Source organism: Lygodium microphyllum, chromosome 25 (genome assembly GCF_053477565.2).
Source record: "Lygodium microphyllum isolate KBCC chromosome 25, Lygodium_microphyllum_v1.1.10, whole genome shotgun sequence".
NCBI lineage: Eukaryota > Viridiplantae > Streptophyta > Polypodiopsida > Schizaeales > Lygodiaceae > Lygodium > Lygodium microphyllum.
The window spans coordinates 9926794-9953200 of record NC_141159.1 but is presented as its reverse complement, the minus strand read 5'-3'; the positions used below and the strand labels follow the sequence as shown (position 1 = coordinate 9953200).

The 26407-nt window shown below is 42.1% G+C and overlaps 2 protein-coding genes across 6 annotated transcripts; one reads left to right on the top strand and one right to left on the bottom strand.

Moving 5' to 3' along the window:
• Positions 1-2013: 2013 nt before the first annotated feature.
• On the bottom strand, positions 2014-3075 carry LOC148013905 (uncharacterized). The gene is made up of 3 exons (XM_087667367.1): positions 2539-3075; positions 2287-2436; positions 2014-2200 (listed from the first exon to the last, which is right to left on the bottom strand). The coding sequence occupies exons 1-3, from the start codon at positions 2638-2640 to the stop codon at positions 2081-2083; spliced, it is 372 nt and encodes a 123-aa protein (XP_087523493.1). The 5' UTR covers positions 2641-3075; the 3' UTR covers positions 2014-2080.
• Positions 3076-7899: 4824 nt separating this feature from the next.
• LOC148013904 (uncharacterized) lies at positions 7900-26046 on the top strand. 5 transcript variants are annotated; one of them, XM_087667186.1, is made up of 10 exons: positions 7944-8186; positions 23301-23386; positions 23490-23570; positions 23953-24077; positions 24250-24383; positions 24994-25056; positions 25149-25281; positions 25364-25426; positions 25591-25634; positions 25720-26046. In XM_087667186.1, the coding sequence occupies exons 1-10, from the start codon at positions 7959-7961 to the stop codon at positions 25804-25806; spliced, it is 1044 nt and encodes a 347-aa protein (XP_087523312.1). In that variant the 5' UTR covers positions 7944-7958; the 3' UTR covers positions 25807-26046. The 5 variants fall into 5 exon arrangements, with proteins under 5 accessions (XP_087523313.1, XP_087523312.1, XP_087523314.1 ...); XM_087667188.1 differs by lacking the exon at positions 7944-8186 and adding an exon at positions 22723-23153; XM_087667189.1 differs by lacking the exon at positions 7944-8186 and adding an exon at positions 22729-23024.
• Positions 26047-26407: the final 361 nt, after the last annotated feature.

Genomic DNA, 26407 nt, shown 5'->3' with positions numbered 1-26407 from the left:
GATAGATTGATTGGAGATGTGATGGTTGGAAATGGAGTAGAAAAAAGAATGGATGCTGCAGTGGAGGAGAAATTGAATCGCTTTTGTATGTTACACTATGCCTCTATGGAGACGTGCCTCGCCATGTACCAGCAAGCTAGGCAAGATCAAGAGGAAGCGCGATCTGAATTTCGACGTAGTACGCGCCATCGACTGATTCAATATCCCAGGGCATGGAGAAGGTTCCGCGATTTATGTCAATGGGATGGTTGCATGGAGCTTTCACCGTAGTGTCTCGCAAAGGGGCGAAAGTCTCAATTGAGGAGTGGGAATTCTCGAGGGGATGTAGTCCAAAGGTGATGATGTATTTAGGATTTGTCGTAGCTATATTTTATATGTGAAAACTAATTGAGTATTTCAATGTGCAATATAAAATATATAGTGCAACGTGGTCGCCACGGACGGCATTTTCGCATGGAGCATATTGACAAAATGTGCTCCACAACAGACTGTAGTATCATGGCAAGGTTTGAGCAAGAGAGCCGACGACGAGCAATGGATCCAAACACGGTTATAGATGAGATGGAGTATTTTGGGAACTTGCAAAGTATTGTTACGATGGATTACCATAGCTTCTCCATGATACTATTCGATATGCAGTGATTCAAAGTGGTACTTGAAGGAGCTGGAGCAACAGTCCGACGAGGTCCATCTGGATTTCTCAAAATAGATTCCGAAAAAAATGGACAGATTTGTGTGACACCTTTGTGTTGCCGGCCCATTGTGAATAGGTGCATGAACTCATTTATTTGTTAATTGTATTACGACATGGTACATGTCACAATAGTTAAATCTCTCTTGTACGTATTTGTGAACAGACAATCTTCTATCAAAACCCCCGACAACCTCGATGGTGGTATGTTATACCTTTAGCTCCCCGAAGTGTGAGAGCATATGATCAAAGCGATATTCCGAGCATAGATGAGGACAATATGCAAATAGAGGGGTCGATATTGCAAGGGGTAGAGGCCACCGAAAGCTTGGAGCATGTAGAGGAGCCAACATCGGGTAACAATGATGGAAATACAGGAGTCCAAGAATTCTTCGAGAACGAGGTGGACTCATCCTTTTGTGGTGACATGTCTATCAACATTCCAGTTTATGCCGAGTTGTGTCAGGAGATTGACATGGGACCATAGGATACTTCATACTTGGAGCATTCACTTACTCAATTTGTTGACTAAACACTTATAAGGGTACATAAGATATGTATTTTAAGTAAAATCATTTTTTTAAGATTTATATTACTGTGCTTTGTATGATTTAAATTGATTATGCTAACATCATTTTTTGTCTATGCAACTGACCTTTGTGGATACTTAGATCATCAGGATGATTCAAGGGATGAGCGATGAGGAGTTACAGGATATCTTCACGCGCATGTCTCCAGATCAGATGGTGAGATTCAGAGACATGGTAGACCAGGAGCTGTCTCGGACATCGTCAGGCTGCACTATTAGATCTACTTCGGCGCGATCAGATGCTTCAGCTTCGAGCAAATGAGGTCGATGCTCCAGAATTGGGCTAGATGGAGGGAGTACTTTAGGGTCAGGGGGATGCTGCAGAGATACGGATGCAGTGAGCCGGCAGTCGGCTCGGATACACGTACTACTCCTCGCTCTCATGGCGGTTCTAGAGAGCGTGGATCAAGTGATTGTTGTGGAGGCATAGATGCGGTGTCTTCGTCTTATCGTTCTAATGGAGTTGCATCACCTCTGGGATTTGTCACACGCGTATTTATCCGATAATTTAGACGCACTAATAGACGCGCAAAACAGAGGTATGAAAAAAACTGGTTTTTTTCCCCCCATCAACATCAAATTGTATGCTTAGGGAAAACAAAGAAAGATTATTTCGAAGATTGGATACTGAAAACAAAACAATGTATGCAGAACACGAAATTTCATATATATAGATAAAACGTTTTTACATTATGAGTTCTAGTGCTTATGACGTCATGGTCGCAAGCACTAGCTGAAAGTAATACATATCAAAAATGAAAATTACAAGCCAAGGGGAGACATGCATGCATAGGGCTCCTCTATATCTCCTCAGAAGAGGCATCATCATCGCTACCACCACCGCTGCATGTGCCGCTACCGTTGTTGCCACCGCTACTGCTAGTCCCCCCTTCACTATCCTCAACTGTATCAGGGTTCGCCTACACAAAGGATTAAGGTATATAAATACCATTACAAATAATAAATTAGAGTTATCTATACTTTTCATGTAAAAAATAAAGCATACCTCTTCTGGTGGTGGAATCCTCATGGCGCGATTATATTGCTCCTCCGTGATGAGTCCCTCCTCGTAGAAATGCTGCCAAGTGGACGCCCGGTTATGACCTCGATGGTAGCCTACCTCTCTAGGAATAGGCATCCTACCAACGATATGATACTACAAAAAAATTTGAACATACAACGTATTAAAACACACTACATAATGAAGTGAAACAAATTACAAAATTTAATTTAAAAAAAGAAATCAAATAATACTTACAAACTCAGCCTCCCATGACTCCCTGCCACCCGATCCGTAATGCGACGATCCCATGGTTGCCATCTGGATACGTCGCGTCTCTGCATGCTGGCGACTTGTCATTTTCTCCACTACTCTCTTCTTGGCCTCTTTCCACTCCTTGCGGTGGCAATTGGGTGGTTGGCCATATCCAGGGCGCCCCTGCTCTTATCTCCGCAATGACTCCTTGGCGCGCGTCATAAGGTGAGACCTCTTGTTATGAAGCGCGTCTCTCACCTTTGACCGTCCCCAATCATCTGAGAATCGTGAATTCTCGGGATTAGGGTACCTTTTATGTACTACCCGCAGCACCTCTTGCCACAAACCATTTTTTTGGTGCTTGAAGGGAATCATGCAATCTTTGTATGTGGCATGCACGACACTTCTCAAGTAGGCTATCACTTCCCTCCCCTCAAAGTCATGCAAGATACCACCAACATCAGTGATAGAGTAGTACACTTGTGGAGGCTCACCTCTCTCATTTTCCGGTGAGGGTGATCTAGAGCCACCACCTAGGCAACCCCCACAAAGCCCTCAACCTCCTCGTCCTTCCGCACGACTCTCCCTCCTCCCTCGACGTGCACTACCCTCTACCTCACTCGATACACGTGCTTCTGCAGATGCATGTGCTTCGGTCGATCCATGTACCTCAGCTAATCCTTGTGTAGGAAAAGATGTGATAGGTGTCTGAGACATCACACTAAAAACCTCCTCTGCAGTGGGAGGGCGACCAAGATAATTGGTCATCTCCCCCATGAATTGCTCCTTGTTGAATGGGTGCTGGAGGATCCAGGATTCCACATCTACACAAGAAAAATCATATTACCCTGTGCAGATAAAACATATTACATGCAGCATCTATACCTGCGTCTCTGTGCGCGTCTATATCTACGTCTCTGTGGGCATCTGTCAGCGCGTCTATTTTCGTGTCTATACCTGCGTCTACACTGTCATCTGGACACGCTGACAGACGCGCACAGTCGGACCATTTCTTTTCAAACTTGCTTAAAAAACGTGCAAAAAAACCTCCATAGATGACAAGATCCAGCATGTAAAGAGAGAGAAGAGAGAGACAAACAAACAGAGAAAGCAAACAAGATTGAGAGAGAGAAGAAGAACTCACCTTCTTTGCTTGTTCCAACGGGTGGCGGCTAGGTTGCAAGCTCATTGTCCTCCTTCTCCCTTCCCTTGGTAAGTTGCTTGAATCTTCTTCTCTTCCTTGCTGTTTGGCTCTTGTTCTTTACTCTTTGGCTCTTCTTTCCTCCTGTCCTCTTTTTACTCTTATTTCCTTGCCTCATTGTCTTCATGAAGTGATAGATAGACACGAGTAGTGATGTCGAGCTCGAACTGCAGAAAACGTGCAAAAAATGCAAGAAAGCACATGTTTGAAAAGAAAGCCATAACTTTTTTTAAATTTTTCTATACATGCGTGACGCGTCTGTAAGCGCGTGTAATTGTGCGTGTATATGCGCAGATAATTCCTATTACACGTGCTTACAAACGCGCAGGAACAATTTAGGGAATCAATGCATGCATTTAGGGAATCGATTGACCTATGTGGTGACATATATAACAAAGCTTGAGGATAAGAGATAACACATTGGCAAGTCAATTGGCACATATATAATGACTTACTAGACCATCCCACTTACAATTGCATGCAAGTATCAATAGGTGGATAAAGCATGAATGGTTTTTAGCTAGAGAGAGATAATGCAATGAAGGTGTACACGAAAGAGATAGAGAAAGGCATATTATCCATCAATCAATCAAAGATATGTACATGAAGTGACTTGATATAGTAATTAAAGTATCGTCATTTTTAGGATGCTCCATTAACTTCTGTAAGTTCCTATAACTTTGAAGTAGAATATAGCCAACCACACTGTCCATGGAAGGAAAACTTGGCCTCATCAAATTAACCAAGTTAATTTACTTATACATTTCATAGATAAGAGATTTGTAGTTGGCTTGTTGGTATTAGTCACCAACAAGTGGACACACTGGCTAAAGATGATGAAAAGAGGACATGTGCACATTGGCTACATGTGGTCCACCTTATCTAAAATTATATGTGAGCTATAAGTGCACCTTGACATGATTGGAATAGCTTGCACATGCACAAGCTAACTAATTTACATCAATCTACTCATGCTATGAATTGGCATGCATGGCTAGGTTAAGTGCACAACAAATGAGACATGTGAGTGTATTGATCAGTTCTCTCTCTCTCTCTCTCTCTCTCTCTCTCTCTCTCTCTCTCTCTCTTTCTCTCTCTCTCTCTCTCTCTCTCTCTCTCTCTCTCTTTCTCTCTCTCTCTCTATATATAGATATATATATATATATATATATACATATATACATATATATATACATATATACATATATATACATATATACATACATATATACATATATATACATATATACATATATATATACATATATACATATATATATATTGCAAATGCACAAGTCAACCGTTGATCTATATATACATCCAATCATCATGCCCTATCCAATCACATTTGTATAGAGCATGATTGGATGTATATAGGGCATGAAATCACATATATATAATTAGCTTTGAATGATTGGATGTATATTTGTAATACTCAGAAAGAAGTAAAGTTAGTAATGTATATCATGTCCTAGCATATGATCCAGGTGTAATTATGTCGTATATACATCCAATCATGCCCTATTCAAACAAATACTAGCTCTTAAGAGGTTCGGTCATATTCAGGGACTTATGAGAAATGAAAAATATGTGCGTTTATTTTTGCATCTATAAGCGCATTTATCAGCGCGGATATATAGACGTGTTTTTTATACTAGCATGAATAGAGGCGCTAATACACGTGCTTATAAACGCGCCCGCTTTTTCACGTGTACAGTGCGCATCTATAGGGCCTTTCTCTTGTAGTGATACGGCAATGGTAGATACCATGTGACTTACAATAAGCAACAAAAATATTATTGGTGTACTCACCACCATTGTTGATGTGACTAGCCTTCAACTTCAAACCAAGCTGAATTTCTACCAAAATATGGTAATGAGTGAAAGCTTTAAGAATGGTAGCGGGCATTTTATCCTTCAAGAGTTAAAGGATAGTGAAAGAGGTATAGTCATTGATAAAGGTAAGGAGGAGAGTTTTGATATAGAAAGAGTAGGCAAGGATTCGCATAGCTCAAAATGAATAAGCTAGAGCGGAGAACTAGTACATGTATGGGACCTCTAATAGGGCCTATTTGAAAGCTTCCCATAAATACACCCTTCACAAAGTGTAATGCGGACATGCGAAGGCAAGGTATAATGGTGAGCAAGCTTATGAGTGCATAGTTTGAAGGTTCAAATGGCCAAGATGATAATGCCACAAAAGAGTAGAATGGTTAGATATAGGGGTATGGGACGTACTGTAGGCCTTGGATGGGGTGAAACCTGAAAGATAAAGCTTTCCTATGTGAGGATTTTGTGCAATATAGAGATAGTATTAGGAAGACTGTGGTGGACGAGACAGTGATTATGAAAAAACTCGATTGATGTAGAAACATCAGTGAGTTTGCTAATGGAAATGAGATTTTTAGCTAATTGGGGGACATAATATACACGATCAATGTCAACCACGTTGCCATCCATTAATTGGATGCACATAGTACCAATACCAAGTGCAGGGGCAACAATGTTATTGCCAAATTGGACACAAAAGTGAGTTTGCAAGGATTGATAATGAAGTAGCCAATTGGAACGAGAGGTGAGGTGGCATGTGGCGCCTATATCTAGGACCCACATGGAAGACAAAGAGGAGATGGATGATGCATCAATTGCCATGAATGCAAGTAGCACATCATCAGAGTTTGACTGATCGAATGATTGTGTGACCTATAGTCACGAGGCAAATGCCAGCTTTGCCACGAACTTTGTAGAAAGAGCACAAATTGAATTGCCAGGTGCAGGATTGGAGAATTAAAAGGTGGGCGAAAGAGGGGCTCTCGTGAGTTTGAGGCAAGCATGGCTAAAGGATTAGTGGATTGTGGTGATGATGGTGAAGAATTGGCAACAGTCTCTGACGAAGAGTACTGTCTCTTGAAGAATACTAGGAATGAGGGCAGGCACAGTCAAATTGGCGAACACCTTCATGGCCTTGAGTTGATCCACATTGCTTTCGCAGTGGGTTAAGGTTCAGACCAATTGGGTAGGGCGTGCCGCGTAGGCTCAAATGGAGGAGGAGTTCCAAGCGAGCATTCAGATATTTTGCGGTCCAAATTCCAATCTGCGTATGTAACGTCGTCAGGCGGTGCAGTTGTACTACGGAATCGTCAACAATACCAAGCAGATCGAGTTTCACCAGAAATTTTAATTTCCATGTATGAAAATTAGAAGCTGTCAACTTATCAATTGTGTAAGTCTGTGTAGTTGCTGTAGCCCTGAGCCATCGGGAGCCGTCCGAATCAGCAGTCACGAAGGTTGGTGGAGCAACGACGCGAGCAAACCAACTCCCTAGACTCTAGAGCAGCTCCTAATCAGGCCCTGCAAGTGAGACACCATGTAGAAAACCGAGTTAGATGATGTAGGTACTAGGAAGAACAAATCTCACAAAATTCAAAGGACTAAATGGATTAATTGATCGTGATGCTAATAAATGGAAAATACAAGTCAATGTACCTGTAAACGAACAGGCATGTCGTGTGCTTTTAAGGTAACTACTATTGCTAATTTATGATGCGACCGTTATTTTATTAATGTCGGTTTACAACAGAATAAACTAGTTAATAATCACTGGTTTATCTGGCATAATCGCTGCCAAATCCCAGATAAACCGGTCAATAATCACTGCTGTGATGATTGATCGCCATAGTTCATTTTTGCCTGTTACATATCATATTTCCAATACAAGTTTACAGATCCAGAAAACACACTGCCGTAAAGCCAGAAACGCTTTTTTATTATTATTAAAAGGAGTGGCGTTAAGTGGCAACTTGCACATGTAAAAAACACTGGCCATTTTGGAAGCTTGCAAAGTTGACAGATGAGAGCAGTGCTATCACGACTGTGGAATTATTATTATGGAATAAATGGATTTCTCCAAAGCAAAGGGGCAGGAACGTGAGTCGTGACAAGCAGCGTGCATGGGCGCGCAGCAGGCTCAGAGACACACACCACAGGAGAGAGAGAGAGAGAGAGAGAGAGAGATCAGGGGGGCCCAGGGGACTCGGGACTCAGGAGGCCTGAGGAGGGCCGAGAAGCAATCGGCGTTCGCCTTGCAGAGAGCGCTGGAGGATCCCTGCATTTACTCCGCATATAAGCTCCAACGGAGCTTGAAAAGAAAACGCCTTCACGATCACCAATCAAGATTCAAAACTACCTACCAGACCGCTACTTGAGATTTGGCACCCAGCACATGGCAACTGGCAACCCAACGAAGAGAAACAACGAAGAGGAGCTCAAACTTCTGGAGTGGATTCTTCACCCCAAGGAGGTGAGAAACAATGTCATCAAAACCCTGAAGCCGGTCCTTACAGAGCACCTACATCAAATCAGTATGGCAATGAACAAGGAACTTATCCGCCGACTGAAAATGGAACGACATCATCTAGAAAGAAAGGTGAAGAAACTGAAAACCAAGAAGGTGAGCTGATAATTCATGTTTATGTTTCTTCTGCAAGTCTTGAATTGTGGAACAATGAATTTGAAAAGAAAGCACTCGTAGGGTATTGTCATGGACCTCGTCCCCCAACTGAATACATGTGATCTTGGATCAGAAATAGTTGGGAGTCTATTGGTTGTAGAATACATGAGATTGACTACATGCCAAACAACTTCTTCTTCTTATTTGAATCCAAAGAGATGGCCCTAAATATATTAGGGATAGGGCAATGGATGATTAAGAATGCCCCTTTAACACTATTTAAATGGATGCCACAATTTAACCCTAGAACAGACAAGCCGGTTAAAATCCCCATACGGGTAGAACTCACGGATCTGCCCAGGAACTTATGGCCATTTGTTAAAGCTCTTACTGCTCCATTAGGCAGGATTCCTCAAGTACTTATTGAAATGGATCTTTCCAAGCAAATCCCTAATTTTTTACTAATCACAGACTCTGAAGGCCAAGTACTAGTCAAACAACCTTTGACCTACAAGAATTTACCAAATGTGTGCTTTAAATGTCTGAAAGTGGGACATTACATCAAGGATTGCCCTGGAGGAAACAATTCCTAATCTGAATGATAATGCTGATGATGTTGTAATTGAGGATCTTGATGAAAACAATGAGGATGCTGATCATTTTCAGAATCCAGAGTTTTCAATGAGCCCTCAAAAACACAACAATGGTAGCAATAAAGTGAACAAAAGAAGGATCTCAAAAGTGGGTCAGAGTGAAAGCAACCCATTTGGGAAGAATAACCAAGGGTCCAAGAAAAATAAAAACACAAAATAATCATCATGTCTTTAAATTCATTCAAAATTGTCTCTCTAAATTGTAAAGGACTTACTGATCCTTCTAGATCGGACATAATTAAGAACCGGTTCAGAGATAAAAATAATTTTCCAGATTTGTTATGCCTACAAGAAATTAAAGCAACAGGTTTAACCCTCAATAATAATCTCAAGAGACTCCTTTCAAATTTTGAATGGCCGGTGGCCACAAACCACACTCCAAGGAGTGGAGGTACAACAGTGGGGTTCAATACAAGACTATCAAGTCTATTTAATAGAGTAACTATGGATTCTAAAAGTAGATGGATAGCTATCCACTTTAAAACGAATGAAGAATTTGCTATTGTGTCTATGTATGTCCCGTGTTCTTCCCAAGAATGAAGAGTGTTATGGACTTCTCTCATGCAGTTGCAGTGTTCACTAATCCTGGTTGGTGATTTTTATATGGTTGAAGAAATTACAACACGTATCTGCAAAAGGGCCAAGTTATTAATGGGCAAGAGAAGGAGGCATGGCAGAGGATGGTCTCATTCCATGGACTGATTGATGTAAGTAACAATACTAGCTTCACATGGGCGAATAATCAAAAAGGTACAGCCCTAAGAAAAGCCAAACTAGACAAGACTTATGTTTCTTCAGTTTTGCTGTCAACCTTCTCAAGCATAAGTTGTAAGGTAAGTAAAGACTTAGTCCTTTCAGATCATTATCCAGTATCTTCTTGTTTCTCTTCAAATACTGAAATAGTTGGGCTGGATGGTTCCATACGGATCCTGCCCTTTTTAAAGACAAAGGAATTAAAGATCAAATAAAACAAATATGGGACTTTGCCTTCAAGAACTGCAGGTATCCAACAAAAGCTTGGGAAAAAGCAAGAAGGACTACACGAGCTGTCCTTAAAGCTGCCAAGGAAGAAAGGATAAAAAAAAGTAAACAAGAGCGAAGCTCTAAGTATGCTCTTCTTAATTAATTAGAGAACCAAGTGGACCAAGGGAAGGAGGAAGTTCAAAATCACATCTTGGAAATTAAAAGAAGCTTAAGGAATTAGGAAGAGGATGAAGCAAAGGCAATCCGATTATATCTTAGAACATGGTGGGTTGGAAAAAGTGATAAACCCACAAAAGAGATGTTCAATACATTAAAGAAAAAAAAGGATAGAGATCTAGTCCCCATGCTTTTGAAAAAGGACAGTTCGGTGTCCTCTACCAAAGAGAAGAATCTAGAGATAGCCGGAGTATTCTTTAAAGAAATCTTTTCTTCACCTAGTCAACAATCTCTAGAGACATTGCTGGCTAGGGCTAAAATAGCAAGGTTAAGACCTAAAGTAGTTCCACAATCCCCGGCAAGGATACTAGATTCTGATATTTTCGAGATAGAACCCTCGAATACCATAGATAGCCTAGCTAATGGCAAGAGTCCAGGCCTAGATGGACTCCCAAATGAATTCTTCAAAGAGTTCAAAAACTCTGTTTTGTCCCCTCTATTAATGGTATGGAAGGAGTCGGTTAAATTTGGTGCGCTACCTGCAAACATCAATCAGGGAGTGATTAAACTAATTCATAAGAGAGATGATAGGGCTAATCTCTCCAACTAGAGACCGATAACCTACCTTTCATCAGCTTATAAAATATTTGCAAAAGCTTTGGCAAGAAGACTTAGCCCTCATCTAGATGGATGGTTGAGAAAAGAACAGAAAGGTTTTGTGAAGGGTAGATTTATCCTAGATGCCATTATCAACCTCTCTGGGAGGGTTTTGAATATGCCCAAAAACAAAACAAGACTTTTTATTCTTTAAAATTGATTTTGATAAGGCCTATGATCGGCTAGATTGGTGCTTTGTCTTACAATCACTACATGATATGGGCTTGGGGGGAAGATTTATTAAGTATGTAAGTACATTATTCGGTAATGCGAGGCAATCAATGGAGATTTGTCTGCTTCTTTCCCCCTTTACAGGTCCATAAGATAGGGATGTCCACTAGCCCCTCTACTTTTTGCAATAGCTTCAGATGTATTGGACTGGCTAATTGAGGAGGAGATTAAAGAGGGAAGACTCAAAGGAATCAAACTTCCTAACAACAGAGACATGGTGCTTAATTTGTTCGCGGATGACACAAATGTCACAGTCAATAATGATCCTTCTTCCATAGAAGCCTTTTGGAGATGCATACAGGAATTCTGTCAAGCATCAAGATCTATTGTTAATCCAAGTAAAACTAGTATAAAGACACTAATTAATCCTCCTCCCTTATGGTTGATTGTGTAATATTTTCACACAATAAAAGTTAGTTAGTTAGTTCAAAAGTTAGTTACTTAGTTAATAAGTTAGTAAGATTATTAACTAAAGACCAACTAAGGTAAAAACTAACTAACGTTAATAGCTAATAATTTTTATTTAATTAAAAATATATTTAAAAAACTGAGAGTCGTAAATCCGATATTTTTCTCAGATTGACAAGGACCGTAGCCACCCTTCACGGAAGTTACAACGTGAATGAGATTTATAAGCTGTAATAATCATTAGTATTAATGTGTCTAGTTTGGATGGTAAAAAAATATTAGATTTTGGGTAAAACTAGCATATTCTAGATATTTTAGATATTATCCTAAAAAGATAGAACTGGATACCATTTAAAAGAAAAGACAAGTGATGTTTTAGTTAGTTTTGGAGATTTTATAAAAAGAAAAAAATAAAAAAAATTGATTGGTGAAATCACGCACGTCGCGATCGCAATCTACATGCAGTAGACAGCACTTTGAATAGGGAGAGAAAGAATGAGTGATCTGAAACCTTTCTAATTAAGTGTCTTGGGGTTTTACCCCCCTTTTGGAGCCAATAGAACCATTAGATTTATGATATGAGCATCAGATCATTGATTCTTCAAAGAGGCCCTCCACTCTTGTTCTTAGCCTTATCCTCTCCTCTCTAATTCATTATAAATATGAGGCATGGGGAGGCATAAGGGAGCATAAGGAGACCCCGAGAGGGTGCAAGAGAGAGGTAGAGAGAAGGATACCCCTCCAAGAGATTGTGAGGGAGAGCTTGTGAGAGAGAGAGAGAGAGAGAGAGAGAGAGAGAGAGAGAGAGAGAGAGAGAGAGAGAGAGAGAAGAGTTACCCTGAGAGGCTGCACAATTCCCTCTATCTCGATCCTCGACTTAGCCATCTTCTCTTACACTCTCCCATCTCAAATCTATTCCGCCTTCTTAATCTCTTGAGTCTACTTGCAGATCCAAGCGAGGAATGTCGTGTGCGGATGGCAATCCTACATCCAACAACGAAGCTTTGGGCGAAGGCATCATTGTCAATCTAATTGCAGTTCCGGTTGTAAGTAATGTATTTCTAGATTGATAGATGCTTGCTTAGATGCTTGCTTTGATTCTCGTATGAGATACATTAGGCTCCGTACTTTGTTGTGCTAGAATAGGTCATTGAAAAGGATAAATCGCATCTCAAATATTCAAATGCTTGTATCAAGGGGAGTTAAATTGTACCCAGTTGTTATGCAATGAATCCACGCATAACATAAGTAGCATATGGGACTCTATAATTTTGAGCATCAATGAGTCTTTGATTAATCTTTACCGAGGACAATATTGTTTAAGGTTTGCAAATGCACATAGACGGTACATACATGGGAGATATTATGTGAACTTTACATCAATGACATGTGACTCCTTGCCTTAGGAGAAAGAAAGATAAAGCCAAGATAAAATGTTGCATAGTAGGGAAAGGCTAAAAGATAAATGTCACTTAGAGAAGAGGCATAAATACTATTGCTAGATTGATTAATTCGCATTGGAATGATAGGACTTACTTTGTGTATAGTATTTGAACCTCTAGCATATGCCTTAGCCGAAAGGAGAGAATGTTAGGTAGATTTTACTCTTTGGTCCCAAGGAGGAGAGCAAATATACGATAAAATTGTTATCGCGTCTATTCTTGTATTGTTTGGGAAAAATACAATTAGTTTTGTTGGTTGATTGAACAACACCCTAAATGTTTTTCTTTCAATCAATTGATTATTGCATTGTGATTTGGATAAATATTCCAAGGTTTGTGTTGATGGCAAATGCATGGTAGTGGTCTGTAATGACAAGTTTGTTAGATATGATCAATGCCCCACCCTCATTAGGTGCTACCAATGATCCATGGTGCTCAAAGTTGTAAGGCCCCCATTATGAGGAGAAGCCAAATGTGAGCCCGGACATTGGTTGAGTCCTGACTTGTATATCAGATGAGGTCTATGTGACCGGATGGCAAAAAGGTGACTGTTGTGGGTCTAATCTTTGGGTTAGACGGAGTGGTTAAGCTGGTAGCAACTCGAGGCACATTGCATTGAGTTGCGTGGTAAGGGAGTTAAAAGGGGCCCCTATTGTGGGGTCCGGGGGCCGCCGATGGTAAAGGGAATATTCCCTGGAATATTCCCTAGCCGACTAGTGGAGGCTCATATGGTAGGTCGGCCGACCTAACGACCTTCGCGGGCTATAAAAGCTAAACCCCTTCGCAGCCATCACTCACTCATCTTTCACCCAGTCAGAGTTGTTGTTCCAGCTAGCCTTAAACTCTTCACCTATCTTCTGTCTAGATCGCCATCTAAGCTTCACACAGTGGAAGCGCACGGGTGGACAGAGCCATCTTTGTATCAGTTGTTTGGAGTTAAAGAATTTACTGATTCTCCTCTTATCTGTTGTGTACTCTCTATCTCTTTCTCAGATTCTGTTCACTGCACCGTGTAATATTTTACAAAGTTGCCATGGAAATAAAGGAATGTTTTCCTAGAAGATGATATTAGGGCTGATTGCCTTGATTATGCTTGATTCTTAATTGGTTAATTAAGGAAGGATATTTGCACGTCTCCAAGATCGCACCGTGGATTACTCCAAGAGGGCACTACTCGATTCATGGGCCAAAGGTCGAGTGGTGAAAAGGTCAACCACGGAAAGTGTGTCTCACTTCTAAGTTGCTCAGGGTCAGTGGAGCTCTGGACACCCCTTGTCAAGTTTGAAATGGAGCTGTAGACTGCCGTGAGCCCAACGTTTGTGGCGTTGGAAGATCCTATTCTAGATAAAGGATGGAAATTATGGTGCCATGTGATTTGGACCGGGTACTTTTGTCAGACAGAAGGGATACACAATTCTCATGTATGGGCAGGAGACAAAGATTAACTTGAAGATAAGTTAAGGAACTTGTTTGTCAAAAGGACTACTTGTTTTGTTTTCGTGTCTATGTTGTAAATTACGCGAACGAACCATGTTCCCTAAAAGGCTTAATTAATGAAGGTAGTTTTAAATATCACACATAAATATGCTAGGACCTAATTCGAAAACTAAAGCTATCAAGGGAAGCGGGTGGACGGAATCCCCGACGGGTCCGTCCTACTACTGGGTGGTCCCAAAGAACTAGGAGGTTTCTCACAAGGATTTATCACCGTTCGACTTTAGGTATTGTTAAGTTAGAACCCGATTCATGCCGTTTTAGGGGATCGGAATGGGACTATGCCCTATGGGTAGAGAGGTTGAGTGGCACATCCCTCTCGTTTCCCATTCTCTTTGAACCAAGTGCGGTATGGATCTGCTTTGGATTGGGTATCTCTACATAAAGTAAGATCTCCAAAACCCGACGTTAGGATGTTGTCAAGAGACTTTATCTATTAGGAACCCAAATTTCAGGCCGATCCTAATGGGTTCGGCCATGGATGTTCCGTTGCGAGGCGGACTTCGGAAACCCTAGGTGACAAACCCCAAAACATTCCATGGGAGTGCTAGGCGACGATGCTTAGAATCATTTCTTGATGGACCGCTAAAACGTGCTTGGACAGCCGATAGGCAAGCACGTTACAGATTGATGCAAGATGCAAGGAGTTGGAAGAAGGTAAAGTCTTCAGGCTTCTTGGAATTCCAATGGGCTTTGGAGTCTCATTGAAACAAAGATGGGAATGGGTACTTAATAAAGTCAAAAAGAAACTTGACTATCTCAATGGACTCCAGTGCTCATTTGCTGGCAAAATGGTGGTATTGAAGCATATCCTTATCCCCTCCACAAGCTATTTCTTAGCTTGTTAGAGACCTTCAAAAGCTGGAATAAAAAAGTTGGAAACTCTTATAAGAAATGTTTTATGGTCAGGTACCAGTGAACAATTTAAAATTCCAAAGATAGCATGGGAAGACTGCACTCTACCAAAGGTAATGGGAGGATTGGGACTCCCAAACTTGGACAAGATTACCAATAAGTTGGTAGCAAAATAGATTCCAAGAATATTCCAATATGAAAATGAAGACTGGTCTATTCTCATCAAGGCCAGTTGCAAAAATTTCTTGAAAGGTGAGAAGGATCGAAGCTTGCACTCGAGAGCTATGGCAGGAGAGCAAGAGTAAGAAAGAGAGAAACAAGAAATGGGAACTCCAACAGTCACAATGTGTGACCGGGCCTTCCTTTATTCAAACTGTCACTAAAAGAATAAAGAATAAAGTGATGGTGACGGGCGCCCGCCACCTACAGTATGCAGTGGCGGTGACTATCAATGTAGTAATACACGGGCGGCTAGGCGGAGGCGCCTTTACCCCCAACAACCTCCCACTTAAAGGCGAATCTGCCCTAGTGATGAGTGAAAAGAAAAAGAAAAAAAAGACAGTACAACATGTACACATGTACAACAGGATGAGGAAAGACGTTATCGCATCCCACGCCTATCAACCTCCTGAGGAAGGCAAAGCGCTCTGTAGAGAGGCTTTTCATGAGCAGATCTGCAGGATTCTAGTCAGTTGAGATCTTGACAAGATCAACAGACTTGTCCTCAATGACCCCACGTATGAAGTGATACCTCACCTCAATGTGTTTCGTCTTAGCATGGAAGACCGGATTCTTGGCTAACTAAATAGCACTCATAGAATCCGAATGCAGCGTAAGGATAGCATCAATACCAAGGTCAACAACCAAACGACCCAACCAAATGGCCTCCTTGCAAGCCTCAGTGGCTACAACATACTCGGCCTCTGTAGTAGAAAGGGCCATGCATTTTTGCACCTTGGACATCCAAGAAACAGCACCTCCAGCATAGGTAAAGACATAGCCGGAAGTGGACTTCCTACTATATGCATGTCCTGCATAATCAGAGTCAGTGTACCCCACGACTCATGTATCCTGGCTGCCATAGCATATGCACATATTTGCAGTGCCCTTCAGGTACCTCATGATACCCTTCACGACATCCCAATGCTTCTTGCCAGGTGTAGCCATATAGCGTGCCACAACACCAACTGCAAAGGCAATATCTGGACGAGTGGATATCATGGCATACATAAGACTACCCACTACGGATGCATAGGGAACCTTGGCCATCTCGGCCCTCTGCTCATCTGTCTGCGGACAATCAGCCTGTGATACCTTCACATAAGAAGGCAATGGATAGCCAATAGGCTTTACATCCTGCATGCGGAAGCGCTCACGGACTTTATGAATCTACTCCCTCTATGACAAGTAGAGGAGTCCCTGATGCGTGTCGCGTCTAATCCACATACCAAGTATGTGAGTGGCCTTCCTAGATCTTTCATCTCAAAGCTCTTCTTGAGCTGAGCCTTAAGAGCATCTAGCTCATTATGAGCTTTCCCTGCGATTAGCATATCATCCACATAGAGTACCAAAATCAATAAAGAACCATCACAGGCTTTCTTCTATAAAGACACGGATCCATAGCACTCCTGTTGTAGCCCTGTGACTGCATAAAGGCATCAAACTTATGATACCACTCCCTAGGTGCCTACTTCAAGCCATAAAGACTTTTCTTCAATTTGCACACTAGGTGCTCCCTGTCAGGTTCTGCAAAGCCCTTAGGCTGCTCTATATAAATCTCATCATGCAAGTCCCCATGTAAGAAAGCCATCTTGACATCCATCTAGCATAAATCCAAGTCAAGCTAAGCAACCAAATCCAAGATTAAGCACAGGGTGGTCATCTTAACCACAGGAGAAAAGACCTCATCAAGGTCCACACCATGCTCCTACTTAAAACCCATTGCTATCAGTCTAGCCTTGTATGTCGGCTTGGGGTATCTAGGGGTACTTTTCAACTTGTACACCCACTTGTATGGCAAAGCCTTTTTGCCCTCAGGCAAGGAAACTAAATCCCAAGCCTCATTCTTATGCAAGGAGTCTATCTCAAACTGCATAGCCCTCTCCCAGAAGTGACTATCACCCCTGCACGTAGCCTCATCATAGGTGAAAGGCTCTCCTGCATCTATAACCAAGACATAATGCATCGAGGGCTGAAATCTATCAGGTGGACGCCTGTCTCTAGTAGACCGTCTCATGGTAGGCTCTACTGCCTGCCTAGCTGCCTGTCCAACACCCTGACCATGAGGATCTGCTGCAGCTGTAGGCTGTCCAACTGGCTGTGTGGGAGCTCTCGGCTCCTCCTGAAATATGACCCTGCGGATCTCAACAACCCTCTCAGGCTATCGATGCATCTTGTCTTCATGGAAGACTACATCATGACTGCGGATGACTTTCCGCGCCTGCGAATCCCAACGACGGTAGCCCATCTCGCCTGCATCCCCATAACCAAGGAAAATGCATTTGACACTCTTAGGATCTAGCTTACTTCTCTTGTCCCTGGGCACATGGCAAAATGCCTCACATTCAAAGACACGGAGATGCGCATAAGAGGGAGGTTTTCTAGTCCATACCTCCTCTACAACCTGGAAATCCAAACCACTAGAAGGTGATATGTTTATGACATACACACAGATGTACTAACTGCCTCAGCCCAAAAGCTCTATGGTAGGCTTGCATGGCTAAGCATAGTGCGTACATGCTCCTGGATGGTTCTATTCATCCGCTCAGCCAAACCATTCTGGGGGGGGTGTAGGGGGCGGTCAACTGACGCCTAATATCCCGCTCATCACATAACTGCTCAAAAGCACGTAAGACATACTCACCCCCATTATCTGTTCTTAGGCATTTTAGCCTATACCCAGACTAGTTCTCAACCAATGCAAGCCATCTCGAAAACACAGCCAAGACATCGGATTTCAGCTTAATGGGATAAGCCCAAACTTTTCGTGAAAATTCATCTATGAAAGTAACGAAATACTTGGCACCACCCATAGACTGGCAAGGCATGGGCCCACAGACATCCGAATGTACCAATGCCAAGGGCTCACTCATGCATGGCCTACCAGACTTCTTATGCATAGACCTAGTCTACCTGCCATAAAGACAATGCTCACATGAATCAAAACATGCATAATCAAGGGACGGTAAGTACTGCAAACTAGAAAGCATTTTCATTCCCTTCAAAGACATATGGCCCAAACGGACATGCCAAAGAGATACATGTGGGATAGAACCCACAGACAAAACATGATCAAGGGAAGAAGCGGATACAATCAAGGGATAGAGGCTACCAGCCTTGACACCTCTCGCAATCACTAGTCTGCCATGAGTGATCTTCCATGCAAAGTCTCCAAAAGATACATGATAACGTACGTCATCAAGCTGTCCAACTGACATGAGACTGCGTGTCAAAGTAGGTACATGATGTACATCCTGCATAACAAAACTACTGCCAGAAGGAAACTGCAGCCTAATATCATCAATGCCCACAATGTCAAGAGAGCTATCATCACCCAAGCGCACAAAACCTGAAACAGTACGGTATGAATGAAACCACTCTCGGCAAGGTGTCACATGAAAGGACACACCTGAGTCCAAGAGCCAACACTGTGCATACATAGAGTGTATCTCTGTCATCTGCGAAGCACTAGAAGAAGCTGCAAGGATATAATCATCATCATCAACATCCTCAGGCTGCATAACATCGATCTCTTCAATTTTAACACTAGACTTTGCAGGCACTATGCTGCGATCATAAGGTGTATCCTACACTTTGTCTTTCCCCTTATCTTTGTGCCTTTCATTGCGCAGTTCATGGCATTGTGGCTTGATATGGCCCTTTTTCCCACAATGGTGACAAGTAACATTGCATTCCTACCACAAGATTTGCTACATGACTTCCCACGAGACTTGGATCGAGATTTTTGAGAATCCCGTCCATAGCCACTGCCACTACCATGCTTTCCATATCCATCATTCTTGCCTCTAACTATCATAGCATGTGACACACGAGAGGTATCCAAATTCTTACGGTTAACCTCTTCTTGCAGAAGAGCACTCTCAACATCAAATAATTTCAAGGTAGCAGTAGAGGTACATAATGTAGTGCGGAATACATCCCATGACATTAAGAGTACCAAGCAAGAAAAGAGGAGTGACATCCTCTGCAAAAGTGATTTCCTGCAAAGTCAAGTTCTTGAGTATAGCATGGAACTGGCTCAAGTGAGCAAACATAGTCACATTCTCCTTCATGCGCAGATCCATAAGCTGCTTCAGCCAATACATTTGACTCGTTAGACTTTTCTTATCATAGAAATTCTTGATTTTATCCCACAACTGCCATGCACTCTGTTCTTCCTCAAATACATTGCAATGAACCTGTTCTGTGAGAGATAATACAATAGTGGACTTACATAACTCATCAAGCTCAAGCCATTCCTCATCTTGCATAGTTGCAGGTGGATGTCCGCTCAACCTCAAAGGTTTGATCTGCGATTTCTGCACCAACACCTACCAAATCTGGCTCTTCCAATAAGAGTAATTCGTACCTTCAAGATTAGTGATGTTAAAAATAGCATGATCAGTGAACAAACTTGCCATAATGCAGGCTGGAAGACTGTAGACAGTTCAAAACTACTTGCTGTTTACTACAGAAAATGACCAAAAAATCACTAAAATTGAGAGAAAATGGCGAGAAAAATGTAACCAAAGCTGCTGCCCACCAAGTATTAGTGAAAGTACATCATTTCATAATATTTATGCATGAAAAATCCATGTCAATCCGGAGTTATATGCTTGCTGTAATAAATGACATCAGGGTATTGTGAGAGTCAATTTCTTACCAAATCACTGTACCAAGTCAATAAATGACAACCAAGACACGATCAGCCATAAACGGGCATAAATCAATACCAAAAAATCATCAAGACCCTAAGCAAACACCCAAACATGTCACCAAAGCATCCGTCAGTGAGTAGGCATACCCCCTGGACAATAGAGCAAAGTATACATAACATTGACAAGACCTAACACCGGTAGGTGTATGCTCACAAGAGTGCAAAGCCCAAGCTCAGGTCAAAAGCAACTCTAAGATATCAGTGCATGAACCATGCAACCTTTCAGTGTAAGAGATCCCAAAGTCTCAAGTATTTGCAAAATGCTCAAAATAGCATAAATCTCATGCTCAATGTCGGTCAAGTATACAAGATGCTCTCACTGGCACAAGAGGCAGATAAACAAGCTCAATAGCTCAATCAAACCAAGTCAGAGTACCAAAGACAGGTAACCAAGACAATGCCTCAATAGCATCCCAAGAGCATGACAGCTACAAAGCAACTGTAGGTAGCATCCATGAGCAAGACATACATCCCAATAAATATCTCTGACAACCAAAGTGACATCCAATACAAAATTTTGGAATACCAAATGAGAATCCAAGCCAAGTCTTCAGAGAGCACTGAAGCTCAACAAGTACATGGTACACTGCGCCAAGACAAATGCATCAAGTCGTAGGCGTCGGGTAAGCATATACCCAAAGAGCATGTAACTGTCAAAGCACTGACCACTATCAAGCATAAACCAATGTCAATAAGTGCGGGCTGAAATAAGCTTAAGCTTCCAAAAGCATTTGGATCCAATGACAAGCTTGAAGTCGTCCGTCGATGATCAATACATCATAGCATAACCCAAGAAATACATATGGAACCAATAGGCATATGTCAAAGCATGAAAGATAGCTTCAGCCCAAGAGTATTCAGCATGCATTTACTGTTATAAATTGAGTATTTCCAGCCCTACAATCAAGCCAAAATCATAACATTACATGTAGCTTCAATCCCCCAATCAATCGACATCAGTAGAAGCATCATATAAGCCATAGGAATACAAATACATGTAGTCTCAGACCTGAAATCTGTTGCAAAATATTCTATCATTAGAATTTGGCAAATTCGACAACACCATCGCGTTCGAAGCATGTCAAAACCCCAACTTAGACTCTTACCTTGCCTGAATCGGGTTCCGAATGCCCGAGATATGACAAAAAGAGTGATTTTTGGGCCAGATTTTGAAACAGGCGTAAAAAAAACGTGAGCTGGCTGGGGGGGTCTGCTGTCCCACGTATCAACAATGGGGCCCAAATGGGGCACAAATGGGGGTCAAAGAAGGCCTACACCAAGCCTTGATAGGCTGGAAGCAAGATCCAGGTGAAGGAAGCTCCAAGAGGTGTGAGCTATGACTGTCCACAACCTGTGAAAACCCTGTTTACCTAGACCTATGGACTGAGATAAATCTCTGAAATAATGAAGTAATACCTCAATGTCAATGCCCTGGTGGTGCCTCAATAGGTTGGAAAGAAGCTCGGGAAGCCGTGGAGTGACGGGAGCTCAAGAGAATGAGCTATGGCTCCTGGGAAGGAGACCCAATGTGAGTGGGGAGTCAATGGGAAGCTGAGAATGCCACGAGCCAAGCTCAAGAGTCGGGAGGCCGTGCTCTGACAGAAGTTGAAAGGTGAGAAGGATCGAAGCTTGCACTCGAGAGCTATGGTGGGAGAGCAAGAGCAAGAAAGAGAGACAAGAAATGGAAACTCCAACAGTCACAATGTGTGACCGGGCCTTCCTTTATTCAAACTATCACTAAAAGAATAAAGAATAAAGTGACGGTGACGGGCGCCTGCCACCTGCAGTCTGCAGTGGCGGTGACTGTCAGTGTAGTAATACACGGGCAGCTAGGCGAAGGAGCCTTTACCCCCAACATTTCTCTCTCTCAACTTACCCCAGATGGAGGGAGATGGATCCATTGACAATTGCTTTTAGTCAAGCTAAAGTAAAAGTAAAAGGGTGTTCAGATCTGATGAGAAGCATCTAGACCTCATGGTTCACTTTTAAAGATCAGGTTGGCATTTCTTCAATCAGCAACTTCACTCTTCCATGGAGTGCCTTTGACTCAATTTGGCTCAGTATATTCCATGGACCAGTGGAGGAGGAACAAACCCCGAGTGCATACAAAATGTTCAAGAAAGGAATTCAACAATGGCCAGACATCTAGGATTAGATCAGAGGTGATTGGAAAGATTCAAATACCCTAATGAATCAGTATAACTTGACTGAAGAAGAAATCTCCCTGCTGATGCATAGAAGAAACAAATGGGAACCTCACATGTGCCGTGCAATTCAAATGAACAAAGAGTTTTATGTCAGAGGGATATGTTGGTTAAATGATAAACCGCTACTACCTATTCAATAGAGGAAGGAGTCAGGACTCACCCTTTTAGCTAAGGCTAGGTTGGACTCCTGCTCAAGTCCACATTTTGTAATACTTTTACTTCTCGTTTTCACAAAAAAAAAAAAAAAAAACTACCTACCAGAAAAGATCTTCTCCACCATTTTCGCTCCCTCAATTTGCCTCGCAGAGACAGCTCAAGCTCTCTGTTATTTGTGCAGCGTGCATTGATGAAAGCTTAACTTTCCATCGAGTTTCAGATTTCAATGGTGAAAATATCTCTCTCTCTCTCCGAGCTGTGCACGGCCCACGAATCGATAATGGATTTTCCAAATGCAGCTGGAAAATTGATTGATGCCCATTGTCCGCAACGGTGCAATAAAGATGGAGAAACAGAATCCTCTTTTCAATGCTTTGAGTCTTTGACCGCAACTCTGAGCCTCAGTGAGCCGATGATGGGAGAGAGAGAGAGAGTTTGTGGGTGTGTAAAACTCGTGAGTGAGGTGAAGTTATGGCTTCTGACGTTACCTAGGGGGTAATTTGGGTTACCCGGCATGGCCACATGCATACTTATATGCTCGTTGAAGTCACTGTAGAGGGCTCTCTGCATTCTTCTCTGAGTTCCTCTGCTCTTTCTTCCCTTCTCCCCAGAATGCAGAACGCGGAAGCTCTAGCTTCACAGATCTTTAACGGCCTTCCGTAAGTTTTTGATCTGCAATGTATGTCTCATTCGTCCGGACTACTGATTCATTGGCCAAACATGTGTCATTCGTCCGTAAGCATGTGGACTTGGGATAAGGCAATATACTGTGTCTGCCAGGAATGCAAGTACTTGTCTGTTGGTTTTCAGTGCAAATCACTATCTTTATTCATCATACACGCATCGCAATTGCAAAGAATAAGGGTCAGCGTGCCCTTTTCTGTATTCTCTTACCTTTCGGTGATGAATACGCATTCTTTGTATGCTCTCTCCAGGTGAGAACGGTGCCCTTTGGGCTTACCAGTTTACCCTTTAGAGTTGCTTACAGTTTTCCATCGGTTCAAGCTACAATGAGCACAAGGTACTTCCTGATATGAAGTTTGGTGGCCTCAGTTTCTTGTTTATTTTGCAATGCCCCGGAAGCATGTATTGGTATCTGTATTGACGCCGTGGCTTTGCTGCAGGGTTATGCTGGTCATGGACCAAGTGAAACAGATCAAGGTCATACTTGATAAGTCTATCTGGGTTACCTGTCCTGGTCCAAGGTGCAATTTCTAACAATCATCCCAGACCTCTCTCTCATTTCCTAGCATTGACAAGACTAGTCACACTCATCCTAGTTAACACTTCTCCTAGATTATTAATACGTGTAGCATAGAGGTTTCATAGGATTGTCTGCCAAAAATGTTTAATGTTGGGGAATTCATACCAGTTATCATTGATGCTATTCTCTCAGCTGAGTGGGTGGCAAGGGGTAACTTTTGCAGCCTTTGCGGAGAGTGTATGCATAGATGGCTAGTTCACACCATACTAGCCATGGATGTATCAATGAGCCTGAATGGATTCCTGAGCTTAGGAAATAACTTTCATACTGTCTACATGCTGGCATTATAGCTACACATCTGAACCTTCTAATTTGACTTGCAGGGAGGTGATCGAGCATGCTGTGTTATTAAATATGCCATTTCTGCAGGGTGACCAAGAAGCATGCACCCTGCAATCTCTATACAACTTACAGTTTGAGTTTGATAATATACTCCACCTCTCAGTTGGTAAGAATAACTATGTCAGTTTGCAAACTGATAAACCACTTGGTAGTTTAGCATTTCAGTTGATGTCAGGTTACAGCTCAGTTATAAGCAGAGGCCATGTAAGGACTGTATGTAGGATAGGCACCAACCCGTCTGATCCATCATGTTTTATCTTCGGATTGTGTGTGACCAGGGCGAGTCCTCAACAACCAAGATATCTGCACGCATGCCCTTATCATCCGTTTCCCAACCATTCAAGTATTGCTCGATTTTTACAAGTCAGAAGTGCTCGCTATTGTCAATGCCAAACTGACTCCCTTCCTTTATGTAAGTGCCTCCGATAGTACTAGACACCGAAACTTGTATATGACATCGTCTGAGTTGTTCACTGATTGTTTTCCTGAAAAAGTCTCTTTTAGACTAGTGAAATGGCTGAGTTACGTATTTGTAGCTAAGTTAACTGTGTGCACACAAGTTGGGTGCCTGCTCTGAGGGCTAAAGAGCTCAGTTTCTTGCCCGCCTTTTCTGTTGTTGAGTTTAGCCAGTCCTTAACCCTCTTGAGATGCAAATGTCGGAGTATTACATTGGTCCGAGTTCTTACAAGTAAAAAGGTTTACCAACTTTAGAATTCTTCTTGGGAAGCTTAAAGATGGCAATCTTTTTGTCAATGTAACACTATGAGCATGCCATCCTTCAGATGGTTGTTTGCACAGTTACAGACAGCCTGCACGAGAAGTAGTTTGTTCCGGCAGTTCCATACTGGCCTATCTAACTTAGGTCAGATTGAATGTCTTTATGGAAACTTCGATAGTGGGTGAGCCTGTAATATGTTGCCTGCAGCAGGTCTTGCAGATGAGTCTGACTAGTGATTATTAGACCTATACGGTTAATCCTCGGTTCCCCATGACTTCATGCCTACCGTTGTAAAATTGTGCAGGGGCGATATGTGGTTGATTATTCGGCTACAGCAGCAAGTGGGGATGCAAATCTTAGTTCGAAGGTACTAATCGTTCTCATGAGGTCTGCGATAAGATTGTTCTCTTTCTAGTTAATGATCATTCAACTGCCGAGGTCATTATGTCGTGGTTGCAGGTAGGAATGAATTGGGTGAGCCTCAATTTCCTGAGAGTGAAAGCAGATGTATGCTCTGAAGAACTCAAAAAAGCTTTGGAGGCTTTAACTGCTGTTGCAGAACACCTCGATTATGTGAAAGAGGTCACAGCAGGTATGTGAAACTTTACTGATGCCGCATCTTTGTTTTTAACGCAGCACAGTCTTGACAATCATGTGTGAAATCTTGACTGCAGGTGCCAATTTAGATGCCGCGGACAAAACATACACACATTCGTATGCAATGTATTTCAATTCAGGTTGGTTGGTGCGGGTCCAGTTCTTCGTTTTAGGATTAGTTTGGATGACGGAGCTTTTTACCGAATGATGTGCATCTTAAATGTGATCGTGGTGCTATTCCAGACAATGTAGGTCCAAGACTAGGCTGATCGTCTCTAACGCGTAACATGTTGATGTGGTGCAGTTGAGGGATTGGAAAAGGTGCAAAAGAATCCTCGATTTGCCAAGGCAAGCTGAGAAGACCACAAATTAGTTCCTTGTCTCTTTTTTCCTTTCTTTGCTTGCTGAGGGGCTTACGTAACTAATTGTGCAGGTTTTAGAAGACAAGGTCCTGCCTCTCTGTGTGAAGACCGTCTTTGTGAAGTTTTTGGCTTACAAGCCATGCCTGTGTGCGCTGTGATCGCATCAGTGCAGAGGGACGTTCTCTTTCCATCATCACAGATTGGACTGGGAGGGAAATCGTAGAAGTTGAAGGCCAAGGTGGAGATGTAGATGTAGTAGCAAGCTCCTGTTCTCTTCATTCGAGAGTCACGGTTAATTTTGTGGGTGGTAGTGTGTCTCTACCATCTAACAAATCACTCTTAATTTCAACTATTTTTGACTGCCGTCATTGCTGAAATTATTTAACCCTGATTTTGCATGATTGATTGCCTGCTTAGTACTTGAACTTCTGGCAAGATTCGCGAATAATGTCCTGAGCATTCTAGCAGCTCCGCTGATCATTTAGAAATAAAGAAGGCTTCTTCTTGAAAGGTGTAGACTTTATATATATATATATATATATATATATATATATATATATATATATATATATCTCCCTCTCTCTCTCTCTCTCTGTCTTGTATATAGGTTATGATCATGGAAAAGAGAAATGTGACTCTTCAAAAAAATTGTATTTAGCTCCCTCTCCCTCGCACATATGAAGTAATGATCATTTAATAGTTGAACATGTTCATGCAGCTGATCCATACACTAAAACTACATGTAAATGCACATAGGCT

Coding starts and splice junctions, on each gene's coding strand:
- LOC148013904 (XM_087667186.1), top strand. CDS start 7,959: ATGGCAACTGGCAACCCAACGAAGAGAAACAACGAAGAGGAGCTCAAA. Junction 23,387..23,489: donor CAAGCTACAATGAGCACAAG/GTACTTCCTGAT, acceptor GCTTTGCTGCAG/GGTTATGCTGGTCATGGACC. Junction 24,384..24,993: donor AACTGACTCCCTTCCTTTAT/GTAAGTGCCTCC, acceptor AAAATTGTGCAG/GGGCGATATGTGGTTGATTA.
- LOC148013905 (XM_087667367.1), bottom strand. CDS start 2,640: ATGACAAGTCGCCAGCATGCAGAGACGCGACGTATCCAGATGGCAACC. Junction 2,437..2,538: donor AGTCATGGGAGGCTGAGTTT/GTAAGTATTATT, acceptor ATTTTTTTGTAG/TATCATATCGTTGGTAGGAT. Junction 2,201..2,286: donor GGATTCCACCACCAGAAGAG/GTATGCTTTATT, acceptor TCCTTTGTGTAG/GCGAACCCTGATACAGTTGA.